This window comes from Eutrigla gurnardus (genome assembly GCF_963514095.1).
Source record: "Eutrigla gurnardus genome assembly, chromosome: 18".
NCBI classification, from domain to species: domain Eukaryota; kingdom Metazoa; phylum Chordata; class Actinopteri; order Perciformes; family Triglidae; genus Eutrigla; species Eutrigla gurnardus.
Window position 1 is genome coordinate 12,127,573 of NC_139929.1, and position 13,292 is coordinate 12,140,864.

Below are 13,292 nucleotides of genomic sequence, written 5' to 3' on the forward strand. Positions count from 1 at the left end.
CTAAATTTAAATTCAATTTCTATTATTACATTCTAACTTTTCAAAACCTGTAAATTACACATTCTGAACTTTTTCATACTGATTCTGAAATTTTATTTCTTGATATACATGCATACGTGTTTTAAAATGTGTTAAAATGAAGTCAACAGCTCCGCTGGTATTATTTCTTTCCATCATAAAATCAAGTTTCCAGTGCTCAAGTTACCTGGGGAAGCATTGCAGAAGTGAATCCCTCTCGTTAAAATATCCTTGTATAGTCCAAAACACACTCAGTACCACCCTGTTTTGTTTGTAATTTACATTTAGTATATAATTTGTGCAGTTTAGAAATAATGTTTCCTCTTGTTGGGAAACCCTGGAGCAAGATTTCCCCTTTCCACAGTTCTGCCTGCCTGAATACAGCTATATGGGGAGCTACATACGGAGGCTGGAGGGAGTCAAAATACTCCCCCCCCAGGTCCAGCAGTAGCTTCTCTGGAGGGATTAATACACCAGCCACACAGGAAGCCTATGTAAGTAATATTAGGAGGTGGAAAGAGGGAGGAAAAAGAAAGAACATGGAAGAGAAGTGTGTGAGAGAGAGAGAGAGAGAGAGAGAGAGAGAGAGAGAGAGAGAGAGAGAGAGAGAGAGAGAGAGAGAGAGAGAGAGAGAGAGAGAGAGCTAATGAGAAGGTGGACAGCTGTCAACTATGATTGGAAGTGTGCATGGGAACATACCATGACTTCAAACACAGGAATGTTTCTATACTGCCGCTAAACAGAACCAGGGGATTGTGCTCTAAACCTGAACCAGGTAAGGTTGAACTATAAAACACAATCTCATTAGAAGGCTTGAAGAGAGAAATTGTATTTAGGAAAAACACTACATATATTATATTGCTCATCATATAAACCATTACTTTAGAAATGAAATACAAATAGGCACTTTGTTCAAATCAAAATAAATGATCTCAATAATGAATCATTGTAAAAATGATCTAATGGAATTACCTTTTGTATGTGTGTGAATGCACACAAACAAACATTTATAGTGTGAACCAGGAGATGAGGCAAAACATCCCTGTGCCAGTTTGTCCCCTTGTTCTATTCTAATGGACACAAGCCTTCGTGAACATCTTATAGTAATCAACTGCCAACTAGAGAGACAGACAGAGAGAAAGATCTATGATCACCTTCAGGTGTTATCTTGGTAGTAGCAGCCATCACAGTTCTGCTCTCTCTATAAATTCCAAATTACTAATAAGACAAATACATATGGATGGATGACAATTAACTTCACAACATTTACCAAATGCATCCAAGACGTACATCCAAAATGACCTAACAAGTTATCACGCTATATTTGTGTTACTTTCCCTTTGGTTGGTGGTTACATCCCCAAATATCCATTTATGAGCACAATCAAATAACATCACAGCATGGAAAGAATGCAGGTTTCCTGTACCACCACTAGAGGGCAGAAGATGTTAAGACAATTATTTCCTTTGACTGAGAGATGCCATTGGCTTCTTTTAATGTATCTGATCTGAACTGCTAAAAGCAGTTAATTGATATTGCTATACTTTTTTTAATAATATAATTTAATAATTTAAAATGTATTATTAAAAAATGTATAATGTATTCATTATGACAATTTGAATGCATAATTTAACATGTCTAACAGGAGGCTTCTATCCTTTACATTGGGACACAAACTAAAAACAAATGATGCTGTAAATCAAACCACATCAAATGCAACTAAATAAAAGTTCTATCTTGCAAACTGTAACAGTTAAAACCAGAGAGAAGCACAGTTCGGTTTCTACAGCATCCAAAAAACGAAATCTCACAAGATGGGACACCAGTTCATTCAGCAGAATATGGCGAATATGTGAAAGAGAGAGAGAGCAGGATTATGAGTCCAGTTGTCATCATAAAGTGAGCGTTTGTGTGTTTATCCACCTGCTACACTACAACTCTGCTCTCTAATCTTTTTGGTTTCTCTTGCCCACATCTAACTGATGTGTTCTGAACCACACTGGGTGGACCTCCAGATGACTGACATACTGTAAACACGCACCACACACACACACACCATCCATCCATGCACGGGGTTAAGAATAGTCCCGTTAGTACGGGCTAACCCCCAGAGGCATCTGTGGAGTGGTGAACCTCACTCTCTGTGTGTGTGTGTGTGTGTGTGTGTGTGTGTGTGTGTGTGTGTGTGTGTGTGTGTGTGTGTGTGTGTGTGTGTGTGTGTGTGTGTGTGTGTGTGTGTGTTTTAAGCTCCCTGGGAGAGTTGAGGGGATGAGAAGGAGGTTGGAGCGAATGGGTGCATTTTCTTAAAAGCATTCCATTTTTTGTGGCCTTTGAAGGATTGCATGTGTATGCAAAACAATGGCAACCTTCCACTTCAAATTTAAACTCGACATCTTCTTTCAGTGACCTTAACAGCAACAAACTGTTCACATGTCTGTAAGTCTGTAAGCTTAAAAAGGAAACTGATTTTCAACCATATCTCAACCTATCCAAGTTAGGTATATAGTGTAAAAAACACCTGCCGTTGGTCTCTGAAGCACAGCTACTAAATCGGTTGTTCTTCCGTACACCAGTGCTGTGACAGTGTTATACTTGGTATACAGAAGGAATACAGAGTGGGTTGCAATGCCACTCAAAAACGTCTTTTCTCATTGCTTGTGTTACGTTTGCAAAATACAAGTGCAGAGACAGACACAGAGACTCAGACTCTGATATTCAGCCATACACAGCCAGTGAGGGACCACTGGAGGCTGCAGCAAGGGCAAACACCGACTAGTGGTGCCTTTGCTCAAATTGCCCTCCAATGCCAACAGAAATAGAATAATTCTGATGTAATGAAGTAAGTCCGGGCAATTTCTCTTGGATGCGGTTGCCGACGACAACCCCGAGAGAGCAATGCGTATTTGTGTTTCTATGCATGAAAGTTCTCCTCCTCACTGGGACAGAGGTGTGCTGGAGAGATAAACTGGAAAGACAATCAATTTGAGCATATATCTGTATGTCTCTGAAGGAGTGGAAGCCACCAACGAGCTGCAGCAGTGGACATCAACACAGCAGAGAGATACAGCGATACAGGAGTGGACATATTTTCACATCTTCCTCAGTGAATACAAATGTATTATTGAATGAAGTGTTGTTTTTATGACGAGTAAACAAGGCAATTAAGACTGTCTTAATGCGTTGTAAAAGAGAAACCTGAATTCAGAAGATGTACTGTTGCATTTTTCGATTTAGGTGTAAGAATGTTTCCTGCATTGATGTTTTGAGAGTGTATTTTGTTCATCACACGCAATGCATCCTGGTAAATGTAGCAGGAGAGCAGCTTTCTCAGTCAATATAGCACACGTTTCTTTCTTTGGTGGACTATATTTACCATCAGCACTGATTAGACATCCACATAAAAAGTTGACACATTTGCCTTTTAGCTAATTTACATATTACTTGTGGTCTGTATCACAGGTTATACCTATATTATGTGCAGTTGTCATTTGATCCAAATGACATGTTGCCCTAATTTGAACTGGCAGAAGCTGGGGACATGAGGGAAATTTGATGTCACCTGTTCAAACAAAGAAAGCCACACTCAAACTCACCAGTCTCTCCACCTCCTGCTCACGCAGTCTCTCCTCTTTTTGGTGCTGGTGGTAGTCAGTCAGCTCCTCCTTCCCACTCAATGAGCTGATACTCCCCCTTCTTTCCCTGAAACCACCTGGTGGGGTCACTCCTGCCTTTCCAAATGACTGCCTCCTCTCACCCAGTCCTATCCCAGGTTCCAGCCCTGCCTTCCCAAATGAAGATCTCCTCTCTCCAAACCCAAGCCCCAGGGTACTAGTGAGCTCAAGGCCTACCCCACACCTCGCCCTCTCCCCCAAAGACAGGCCCACTCCTGGGCAGACTCCACGGCTTGCCAGCCGTTCCATTTCTGGAGGGCTGGAACTTGTAGAGCTGATGGAGCCCACAGAGCTAGTGGAAGTCAGGCTGAGTTTTTTAGCCACACGAGGAGAAGAAGAGCCCCCTGTCCTGGAGGGGATGGTCACATCAGGTGGGGCGGTTGTGACAGATGTGATAGAGGCGGTAGTGGAGGGCAAGTTCTTAGGGGAGGAGAGGGAGATAGACACAACACTTTCTCCCTGATTTGTGGTCTGGATTTTATTCCTGTTGTAGGAAAGCTGGCTGGAGTTACTAGAGTTGTGGTTGAGGTCAGGACTGGCGTTCTGGCTGTTGTTGTAATAGTCTTTGCTAACTTTGTAACTGGCTGCACCATCGGATCGCCGTGGGGGCAGCGTTGACAAGGTCAGCACTCCGTTGTTGTTGTCACGGGGAGACTGGGAGGGGCAGAGGCGTGGCAGCGAGCGACTGTGCCCTCCTCCCATCATCCCACTTAGCGAGCCTGCTGAGTATTTCCTGGTCCTACTACTGGGCAGTGGCTCTTGGTTGCCATGGCTGCGGCGGCCAAGACGCGGGCTTGACGGCATGCTGGCAGCACCTCCTGTTGATGGAGTGCGGGACGAGGAAGAGGGGGGAGGAAGAGAGAGGAGGTAGCTATTACTACCATCAACAGAAGTTGAGGAGCCTCCGCCGTTCCATGTGGAAAGTAAAGAGGAGGAGCTTGGGTTTTGCAGCCGCCGGCTATCACTAATGCCGAAGTTGTCCTGGTTGCGACTGACCGAGGTACGGGAGGTCATAGAAGAAGAAGAGTCGGATCGTCGTCCAGGGGAAAGGGGGGGAGCAGATTTCAAAGACATGGTAGCACGATCTGAGCCATAGAACCGCCGTGCCTGCTCCTGGTAGGCTGATGAGGATGTGGTAGGACTTGTGATAGGTGTGGTGGGGGGAGACTGAGAGATAGAATGGGAAAAAAATATATTACTTACTTAATCATACTATCTAATGCATACGAAATAGGACAGATGTACATGAAGTGACGATGACGGTGAGGCATTACTATATAAATAGACCTCTACTTTCACTAAAGCTTTACAAATCTTGTGTTGCCAGTTGATTACGATAGTATAGCCCAGGATAATACGTAAGCCATGGCTACCCACGTTTGGTCTTGCAGATAATAAGTAAATCCTGGTTACCCCTGTTTATCCCAAAACCAACATGCAGTACACCTACAAGCCCTGTTGGAGCATGACGTAGAAAGCAGAATAATTAATCCTGAGGTGATGGCTGACCTGCGTTACGCTGAAGTAGGAGGGGTTCACATTCCCGTTGGCTCTCAGGCTGTTCTCCAGGGCAGTCTTCTTGCGTTGCAGGGTGTCCATCAAGTCTCGAAGCTCAGAGGCTGATCGCATGCCCCTAGCACTGCTGGTGCCGCCCACCACTGCATGGCTATAGTCACTGCTAAACTTAAGGTAGTCTGGAAGTGGGAAAGAGATCAAATGGAAAAGGAATGAAATGGATAACATTGGAATACACAAATACAAGTGAATATCCATGAGTATTAAAATATATAAAAGATACATATGAATGGGGAACCAGAGAGGATTATGGAGGGAAAGTGTGTTCAAAGAGAAAGAAAACAAGAGAAAGGGGTATGGCGGGGATAAGCATGAAAGAAGGAAAAAGGGAGAGACAGAGTCCTAAATGATGGGAGAAAACAGAAAGAAAGAGAGAGAAGCTATGTATGTACCTGAAGCAGCAGCTATTCATAGATGAGGCCCATGTCAGAACAAATCCAACCCAAACAATCTACAACTGGCAGTAATTTACTCAGAATAAAAGAACACGCACGCACGCACGCACACGCCTTCGCAAAGCCATCCATTAGATCCAAAACAAACAACATTTTAACTCTATCTCAACTTCAGTTCCTTAGAGAAGGATCTGGTGAAATCAAAAAGACCACAAAATATTTTGGAATACCCTCAAGAGGCCCCTCACCCTTCCTAAAGCCTTTTATTTAAAGCAGCTTCAGTAGTGAGGGGTCTTTTTCCAAACCGCAACTGAGTCAGTAAGATTTAGCAGGAAGGAAGTGAAAACTAAAACAAATCAGGCAACACACATTTTTTACTTTGCAAAAATATTGCTGAGGTCAGCAGCAGTATTCTTTGATAAATAACACTATTTCCATATATTATCCCCATATATTATACGGACATCAAAACACAGGAAAACACTAGAAAGAGGGTAATGTGTGAGAAACCAGCCTAGTGTTTTTAATTCATCTGTGGCTTTATGTGGAAAAGGAGCCATTATAATGTTCAAACTTAGACCACCCAGTGTTAAACTGTCTCACACACACCCACAAACACTCAAAAACCGCTTTCCTACAACTGACAACTATGGCTCCTCCTGAGGGGAACACACACATGTACTTCCCATATGTGCATATGCTAGGAGCGTACATATGCGTTGAGGAATTTAAGCATAGGTGGGCATTTTAAACACTACTGCTTAGTTGAGTTGTATTGTTAGAGAAACTGATGTTACCTCAAGTGTGCGTCATAGCTAAATAAAAGCCAGTGTGAGAAAATGTCAACCCTTACATGGTGGAGAGAAATGGGGCAGAAAATGAAAGACATCATAGGATCTAGAAACACACACGCGCACAGACACGCATATGCAGGGTGTTTGTGTCCATAGATGGGCAGATTCATACTGGAGGCCTGGCGTGCATCAACTCCCTTCTATCGTGACTATTCTCTTCTATGCCCAGCTTGTTTTGCTTTCTTTGGGAGGCTTCACTTGAGGACAAAAAACTCACTCACATCCAGCCTCTGCTCGGATGGGTGCTGGATCAAAGAGATATCTAACAAAATGGTTGTGTGCGGATCTCTTTTAATTCTGTCGAGTCTTCACTTTAAATTCATGTCTCAGAGTGTGTGTCTTGGCAATCTCGAGGATAAAGGTCAAGATATTGGCTGCCTGGAATAACAAGTTGTCAATGTGTGTATGTGAATGTGTGTGAGAGAGTCATTTCTACAAAAACATCAGAGAAACAGGGGAGAGAGGAGGAGTGCATTCCTTGAATCTAGGAGTTTAAAGAGCAAGAATTCCACTGATTATGACACACACACAGAGAGACACACACACACACACACACACACAGAGACACACACCCCCCGATCAATCAGCAAGGAGACAGCAGCAGAGTCCAGCTGTATCACCATGGAAAATGGAGGGGCACCAGATGACGATAACATTCCAATATGCTTTGAATTTGTGTGTGACAGTGAATGTTTAGGAAAGACATACGAGAGGGCTCAAATAAATTCCACACACACACACACACACACACACACACACACACACACACACACACACACACACACACACACACACACACACACACACACACACACACACACACACACACACACACACACACACACACACACACACACACACACACACACACACACACACACACACACACACACACACACACACACACACACACACACACACACACACACACACACACACACACACACACCAGAGATCCCTCTGAGGGCATAGGATCAAAGATATTTATGGGGACAGATGTTACACGAGGAGAATAAGCTGATCAAGACCTTAAAGTAGAGAATAGGTGAAAAGCAGATGTAATAGATGAGCATGGGGATAGAGGAGGGAGGGAGGGAGATGGAAGAGGAGATGGTGATGTGGAAGAACAAAGACAGAAAGGAGAAAAAAGTAAAGGGATCAAGTGCAGGTCATGGGGTCAGAGAAGGGTTTTAGGCCCCCTTTGTGTGTGTGTGTGTGTGTGTGTGTGTGTGTGTGTGTGTGTGTGTGTGTGTGTGTGTGTGTGTGTGTGTGTACCTGTATTGTAGGCTAAAGCTGACACGGGGCTCTTTTGTGGAAGCATGCTCTTCATTCTGCTTGCCTCCTCAGGATGGTTGAACCGGAACAAATAGGATTTACCCAGACACAGGGAATAACCTGGAGAGAAAAATATACAGACTTTTTGTTCTAGTGGCATACACGCCAGAAACACAGCATCTTGCAGAGCACAAAACAAACAAGACCAGAGTGACATAAGGAATACATCGCCCACTACAGTATGTGTGAGGAGGGAGTGGTAAGCTTCAAATAGGGTATGAACCTCAGCCAGAAACACACTTGCACTCTCGTGCACAGTCAGCCATTCCAGACCACAGTGTTTGCTCTGGCCATCAATTAGGCTGAGAGGGCCAGGTATTAAACAAGATGTCAGGGTCGTAACCTCTGTAATACACACAGACAGTCACAGCTGTCCAAATACCTCAGAAGGGAAGGGAGAGAGACAGCAGTGCTGACACACACACAAAAGATCTTACGCAGGAAGATTAGGAATATAGCAAAAGAGTAACGACTGAAAAGACTACACCGATGCAAAGACGAGTTGAAAGCAAAAGGAGGAGAGAAAATCACAAGCCTGGCTGTGTTCTCCGCACATGCAATCTCCCCTGAGGGTGGACGGTTCAGATACGGATTACAGTAAACCCCCACAATGTGAGCATGTGTGTAAAGGGCTAAAAAAGCACCACCTTAATAGCTCCATTACAGTTACATCAGATTCTTTGGACCTGAAGTCAGACTCAGCCACTGAGGCAAGAGGGGGGGATAGGAAGAGGGTGAATGGAAAAAGACTGAATGGAAAAATGTCAGTTGTTTTTCCTACTTTTCCCTTCTCTCATTCTCATCTCTTTCTCTCTCTGTTCTTTCTCACTCTCAACCTCATGACCAGTTTCACAGACATCTACACTGAAAATTCATGCTAATAGCCAATTTGGAAATAATAGTTCAGCTGGGTCTAGACGTTGCCTTAGCAGATTGTTTTGCCTTCAAAGCTGTAAATTCTTAGCAGGGTGCTGTGGGGAGGCGGAGCTGAAACTCCACACTCATGACAACAGTGTAAGAGATGTTTAGTCTACACAGCTGGACTGTGAACTCCTCAAATACATGACTCATGTAAACACAATCTTGCAGGTTTGGGCGATAACCGTGAAGCAGTGGCATCATGACAGAGGGATCAAAAGATGTGTGTCTTGTGATTAAAAGGAGAGAAAAACACGCGCGTGCCTGTCACCAGGAAGTGTGAGCAAGGTCTAATAATATGTGTTTCTCATTGCCAGACACAAGTAATGTGTCTATGTCTTCAAAATATTCTGTGTATCTGTGTGTGTGGAAACATGTCTCTTAACAGTGTCTGCCTAATGAATCACAGTAACTCTCAGTATTTAGCAGAGCAAACACACACACACACACCAATAAACAAACACATACTTTGCACGCAGTCAGCCCTTGTAAAAATCTAATTTCCTACCCTCAAATAGCTTCGCCATGTGCCACCTTTAAAGTGGAGGGTAAAGTGTTGCTATGATTTGTTCACAGCCCCTGTCTATCTAATTTCCCCTCAGTCCTTCTTAGCTAACAAACACCTACTAGCTAATCCTCTCCTTCTCCTGCATGAGCAAATACTAGCAGTGTGTGTGTGTGTGTGTGTGTGTGTGTGTGTGTGAGTGTGTGAGTGTGAGAGAGAGAGAGAGACAGAGAAATAAATAAAGGAAGTTTCAGAAATTCAGAAACAGTATTTTAAAAATACAAATAAAACGGATAATTCAAATTGTATATATCTTCGTGGTTTTTCCAGATACAAACTTTTATTATTATTATGACTGCAAAAGGAAAACCTATAGACTGTATATAAGAAATGGACATAGATCATTACGTCACACATTGGCTTGTGGTTCTAAAGCCTCGAGTTTGGTATTTTGGAGGAGCGACGGGTAGATCTGATGAACATAAACTGCAGAGCGGCACCCAAGGTGGCAACCTTACTGCATCAGGTGAGAAGCTGTTCATAATCTTATTTTTATTTTTTAATTTATAGCTAAAGTAATCTTAGAGGCTAATTGCACCGGTTGTGGCGGAAGCGAAGCCGCAATAATGACCTTACAATCACAGGTTAGCTACGCCCAAAGCACACCCTGCTTTATGGTCTATTTTACTCTAAATGGGACCATGATTTACTGAATGAACATCGTGATGTATTGTAGAAGAATTGAAACTAGCGATTTAGACCATAAACTCATGTTTACAATGTTTACCAAGATAATAAATCAAGTGAGAGATAGGGTCATATTCTCAGACTTCCAAGCAACCAGATTTCTTTTTGCAACCAGAGGAAATGCAAGTTTAAGGCACTTCAAATTGAGAACCGGAGGTTGTCACATGGGAAAAACCTTTCACTAACCCTTGTTCCTAAAATCCATGACACAAGTACAAGTGGACACACAGCATCCGCCACGTTCAATCAAAAAAATGCTAATCTTAACTGCTTGCATGCAACTAAATTGACGTCTGCTGTCCAAATTAGCTTGCACATAAACAACTCGCCTCTACCTCCACACACACAAAGACATCCAATCCACAACAAAACACGTTTCATCTCATGCACTTGTTTACTAGCAAATTGCCTCCCACGTCAAAGCATGTTCCCCCCAACACGCATATGGACAGACCCTCTCCAACGTCAAGAAAACTGTAAATTAGTCCGTACATACATTTATAGGATAATTTAAAGTTTAGGGATCTACAAAGGCAGACCTCAGAGCCTTTGAGGGCACAGATGTAGGAGTCTGGAGCCAATTTTTGTTTCCATGTAGATCTGAGCGACTCAAACTACACTCTGACCACAATGTTATGGAAGGGGAAACTCAAAACTGTTTCTCTATTTGGTTAACATAAGTGGAGGAATTGCCAAATTGAGACCATTAGGCTAGAATGAAAAATAAACCTATGGCAAGGATCCCATGTCGAGCATGTGCTTACCTGCTAATTGGTCAGGTATGACATGCAAAGTAATCACAAAAAGAGATTAAAGTAATAAACCAAACATTTCCAAATGCAGTCAGAAAAAAAGGAGCCCATTTGTTTAATCAAAATGTATGAATTATATGAAAAACGGATTGCCTTCAAAATGTCGCTACGATTCACTGAATCTACATGGTGCTGAACTAAAGCTGAATTTACTCATTCATGAAAAGATGCATGCATACGGTCCCAGTGGGAGTGTAAATTGGCCTCAAAACCACAAATTAACCCTCTCTAGGGAACAAGGGCCAAGCAGTAACATCAATAAAAAAAACAGTCTGGTCTTTCTCAGGGGAGTCAGTGTAGATTAGTTCAGTCACCCATCCATACTTTTTCAGTCACACAAACACACACACAAACACAGACACACACACGAGATATCTTCTCACTATCTGATCTCATCCACAGAGCAACAATGCATCCATCCACCCCACTTCTCTTGAGTGAAGGTTGCAGGCTTGGGGACAACAATGGGTGTATAAACTTTAAACAACCAGAACTAAACCGAAAAAAGGTAAATAGAAACACCATGCAAGCTGATAACAGAGGATGTTCTTATTAATCTGGTTTCTAATGCAAGATTGTTTTTCAAACCCCCCCCAAAAATGTCTTCAAGGCAGGGAGAAAAAAGACTTGTGAACACAATAAAATCCAGGACAATGAGGCAGGTGTTGCTTTCAGGTGTCAGGTATCCGGACCGCTGAGCCCGTCCTCACAGCCCTGGGCTAGTTGTTCTCTTTGTCACATGCACTCACATCACACCGGCCTGTGAACTTGCCAGATAATTTATGGGCCATCAAAATGGTGCAGACAATAGGCTAGAGCCAACAGGTTGTGGTTGTTGACTGCAAATAACAACTTTAACTTTCACCACTCAGGGGCTTGGATCACACAGGTAGCAGCACTGATTCTCAAACAACATGTCCAGATGTGCATTACACTCGAATACCAATTTGAAAAAGCAAAAAGGCAAATAGCATTAAGTAAAAAATAAAATAAATTCCCCTATGTGCATCTCTGGTGACAGATGGGACTCAACTGGAAAATCAATATCTGCTGATGAGCAAATGCTGTTTATCCACATTGGTACAAGTAGCACACTCTGCTCATTTATGTATCGACTGATGGGAATCATATTGCCCAACCTGTTCAAAGAGCACGAGAGGCTGTGTTCACAAAAAAAACGTTTAACGGCGGTAAAGAATACAGGTGTGAATGTGAATCAGGCATCCTTTGCATCACTGTTTGAGAGAGTTTGAGCTTATCACACACTCAACTACAGATAACGTTGGTGAGAGAGATGAATATGAGTTTTAAGTAACGCTAGGCGAGCTGATAAAGGGTGCAGTGCTGTAGCATTGCGTCAAAACAGTGCCCGGGGAAATGTAATGCGACTTTGTTACTTTTGTTAGCAGGCAATTAGCTAGCGTAATAAAAAAAACAATCCGTTACAAACCTCTTGAGTCCCATTCAGTGAGCACGTTTCACGGCAGTAACAACTGTTTCCTTCCTTTTAACGTCTACTGAGTTATCATGAAAATAAATAAATATAAAACAAAAGGTTATCTACGCTGCTGTCGGTCCCTGTGCTGTTCACCGCCTCTCTCCTACACCCCTCCTCGGCCGTCTTCTCGGTGTGTGGAAGAAAGTTCACTGATTTACCATCACAGAGTCTGAGTGCGGGACTGTACCAACTTGCGGTAACAAGGGGTAAAAGTTCCAGGCTTTACGGGAGCAAACGATTTTAAACCCTGCCGGGAAATTAAATATCAACATAGGAGGTGTGCTGTTTAAAAGGGTAATTAAAATAGAGAAAACACGAGCGTGAGTAATTAAAACCACATGTAGACTAACAGCGTAAAACGCCGTCACCCCTATCAGTAGTTGGTAGGTCCGGATAGTAGTATTCTATTAGACAGTGAGGTATTTGGTGGACGCCCCCTCCTCTTTTCTTTGTCTACCTAGTATTTTCTTTCTTTTCTTTGAAATACCTTGGACCAGTGTAACCTAAAAACAGCTGGCATATTGAGACCCACACCAGAGAGGCTTCTGAGACTTAAAAACCTCGTTAAACGGGTGGCTTGATTCTATTGCAATGACAAACTAATTCACCTAAGAAGCGTTTTAATGTGACTTCTGAGACTAAGCAACAGCAGAGAAAGGGATTAACTGGTATGGCAGACAGACTGACTGGCTATATAAAAAATAGAAGATTCTGGTTAGGAGTAAAGCCAATGAGAAGAAAATAAGTTGTTTTTTTCCCCTTTTCCTTCCACCCTGAGTCAATGGTAGTCTTTTCAACTGCTTCTTTCAAATGCTTTGTTTATCTGCATGCATTTTCAACACAACAGCGATCCATTGACAGCTACTCTGTCTTTTGTCATGTCTGCAGACGTGTGTGTGTGTGAGAGAGAGAGAAAGAGAAAGGAGAGTTTAAGGTGTTAATTAGAGCAACTGTGTTTTGTTCT

At 42.8% G+C, this 13,292-nt stretch overlaps 1 protein-coding gene across 4 annotated transcripts in view; it reads right to left on the reverse strand.

Moving 5' to 3' along the window:
* Positions 1–13,292, reverse strand: part of phldb2b (pleckstrin homology-like domain, family B, member 2b) — a 43,002-nt gene that overhangs the window by 17,376 nt on the left and 12,334 nt on the right. For 3 of the 4 annotated variants that reach the window (XM_084034218.1, XM_084034219.1, XM_084034220.1), the window contains exons 6-8: positions 7,789–7,908; positions 5,199–5,383; positions 3,612–4,856 (exon numbers count right to left, since the gene is read on the reverse strand). In XM_084034218.1, coding sequence (XP_083890344.1) covers positions 3,612–4,856; positions 5,199–5,383; positions 7,789–7,908 — 1,550 coding nt within the window. Of the gene's footprint in view, positions 1–3,611; positions 4,857–5,198; positions 5,384–7,788; positions 7,909–12,280; positions 12,428–13,292 lie in introns of those variants that run through there. The other variant, XM_084034221.1, reaches the window with a different exon arrangement.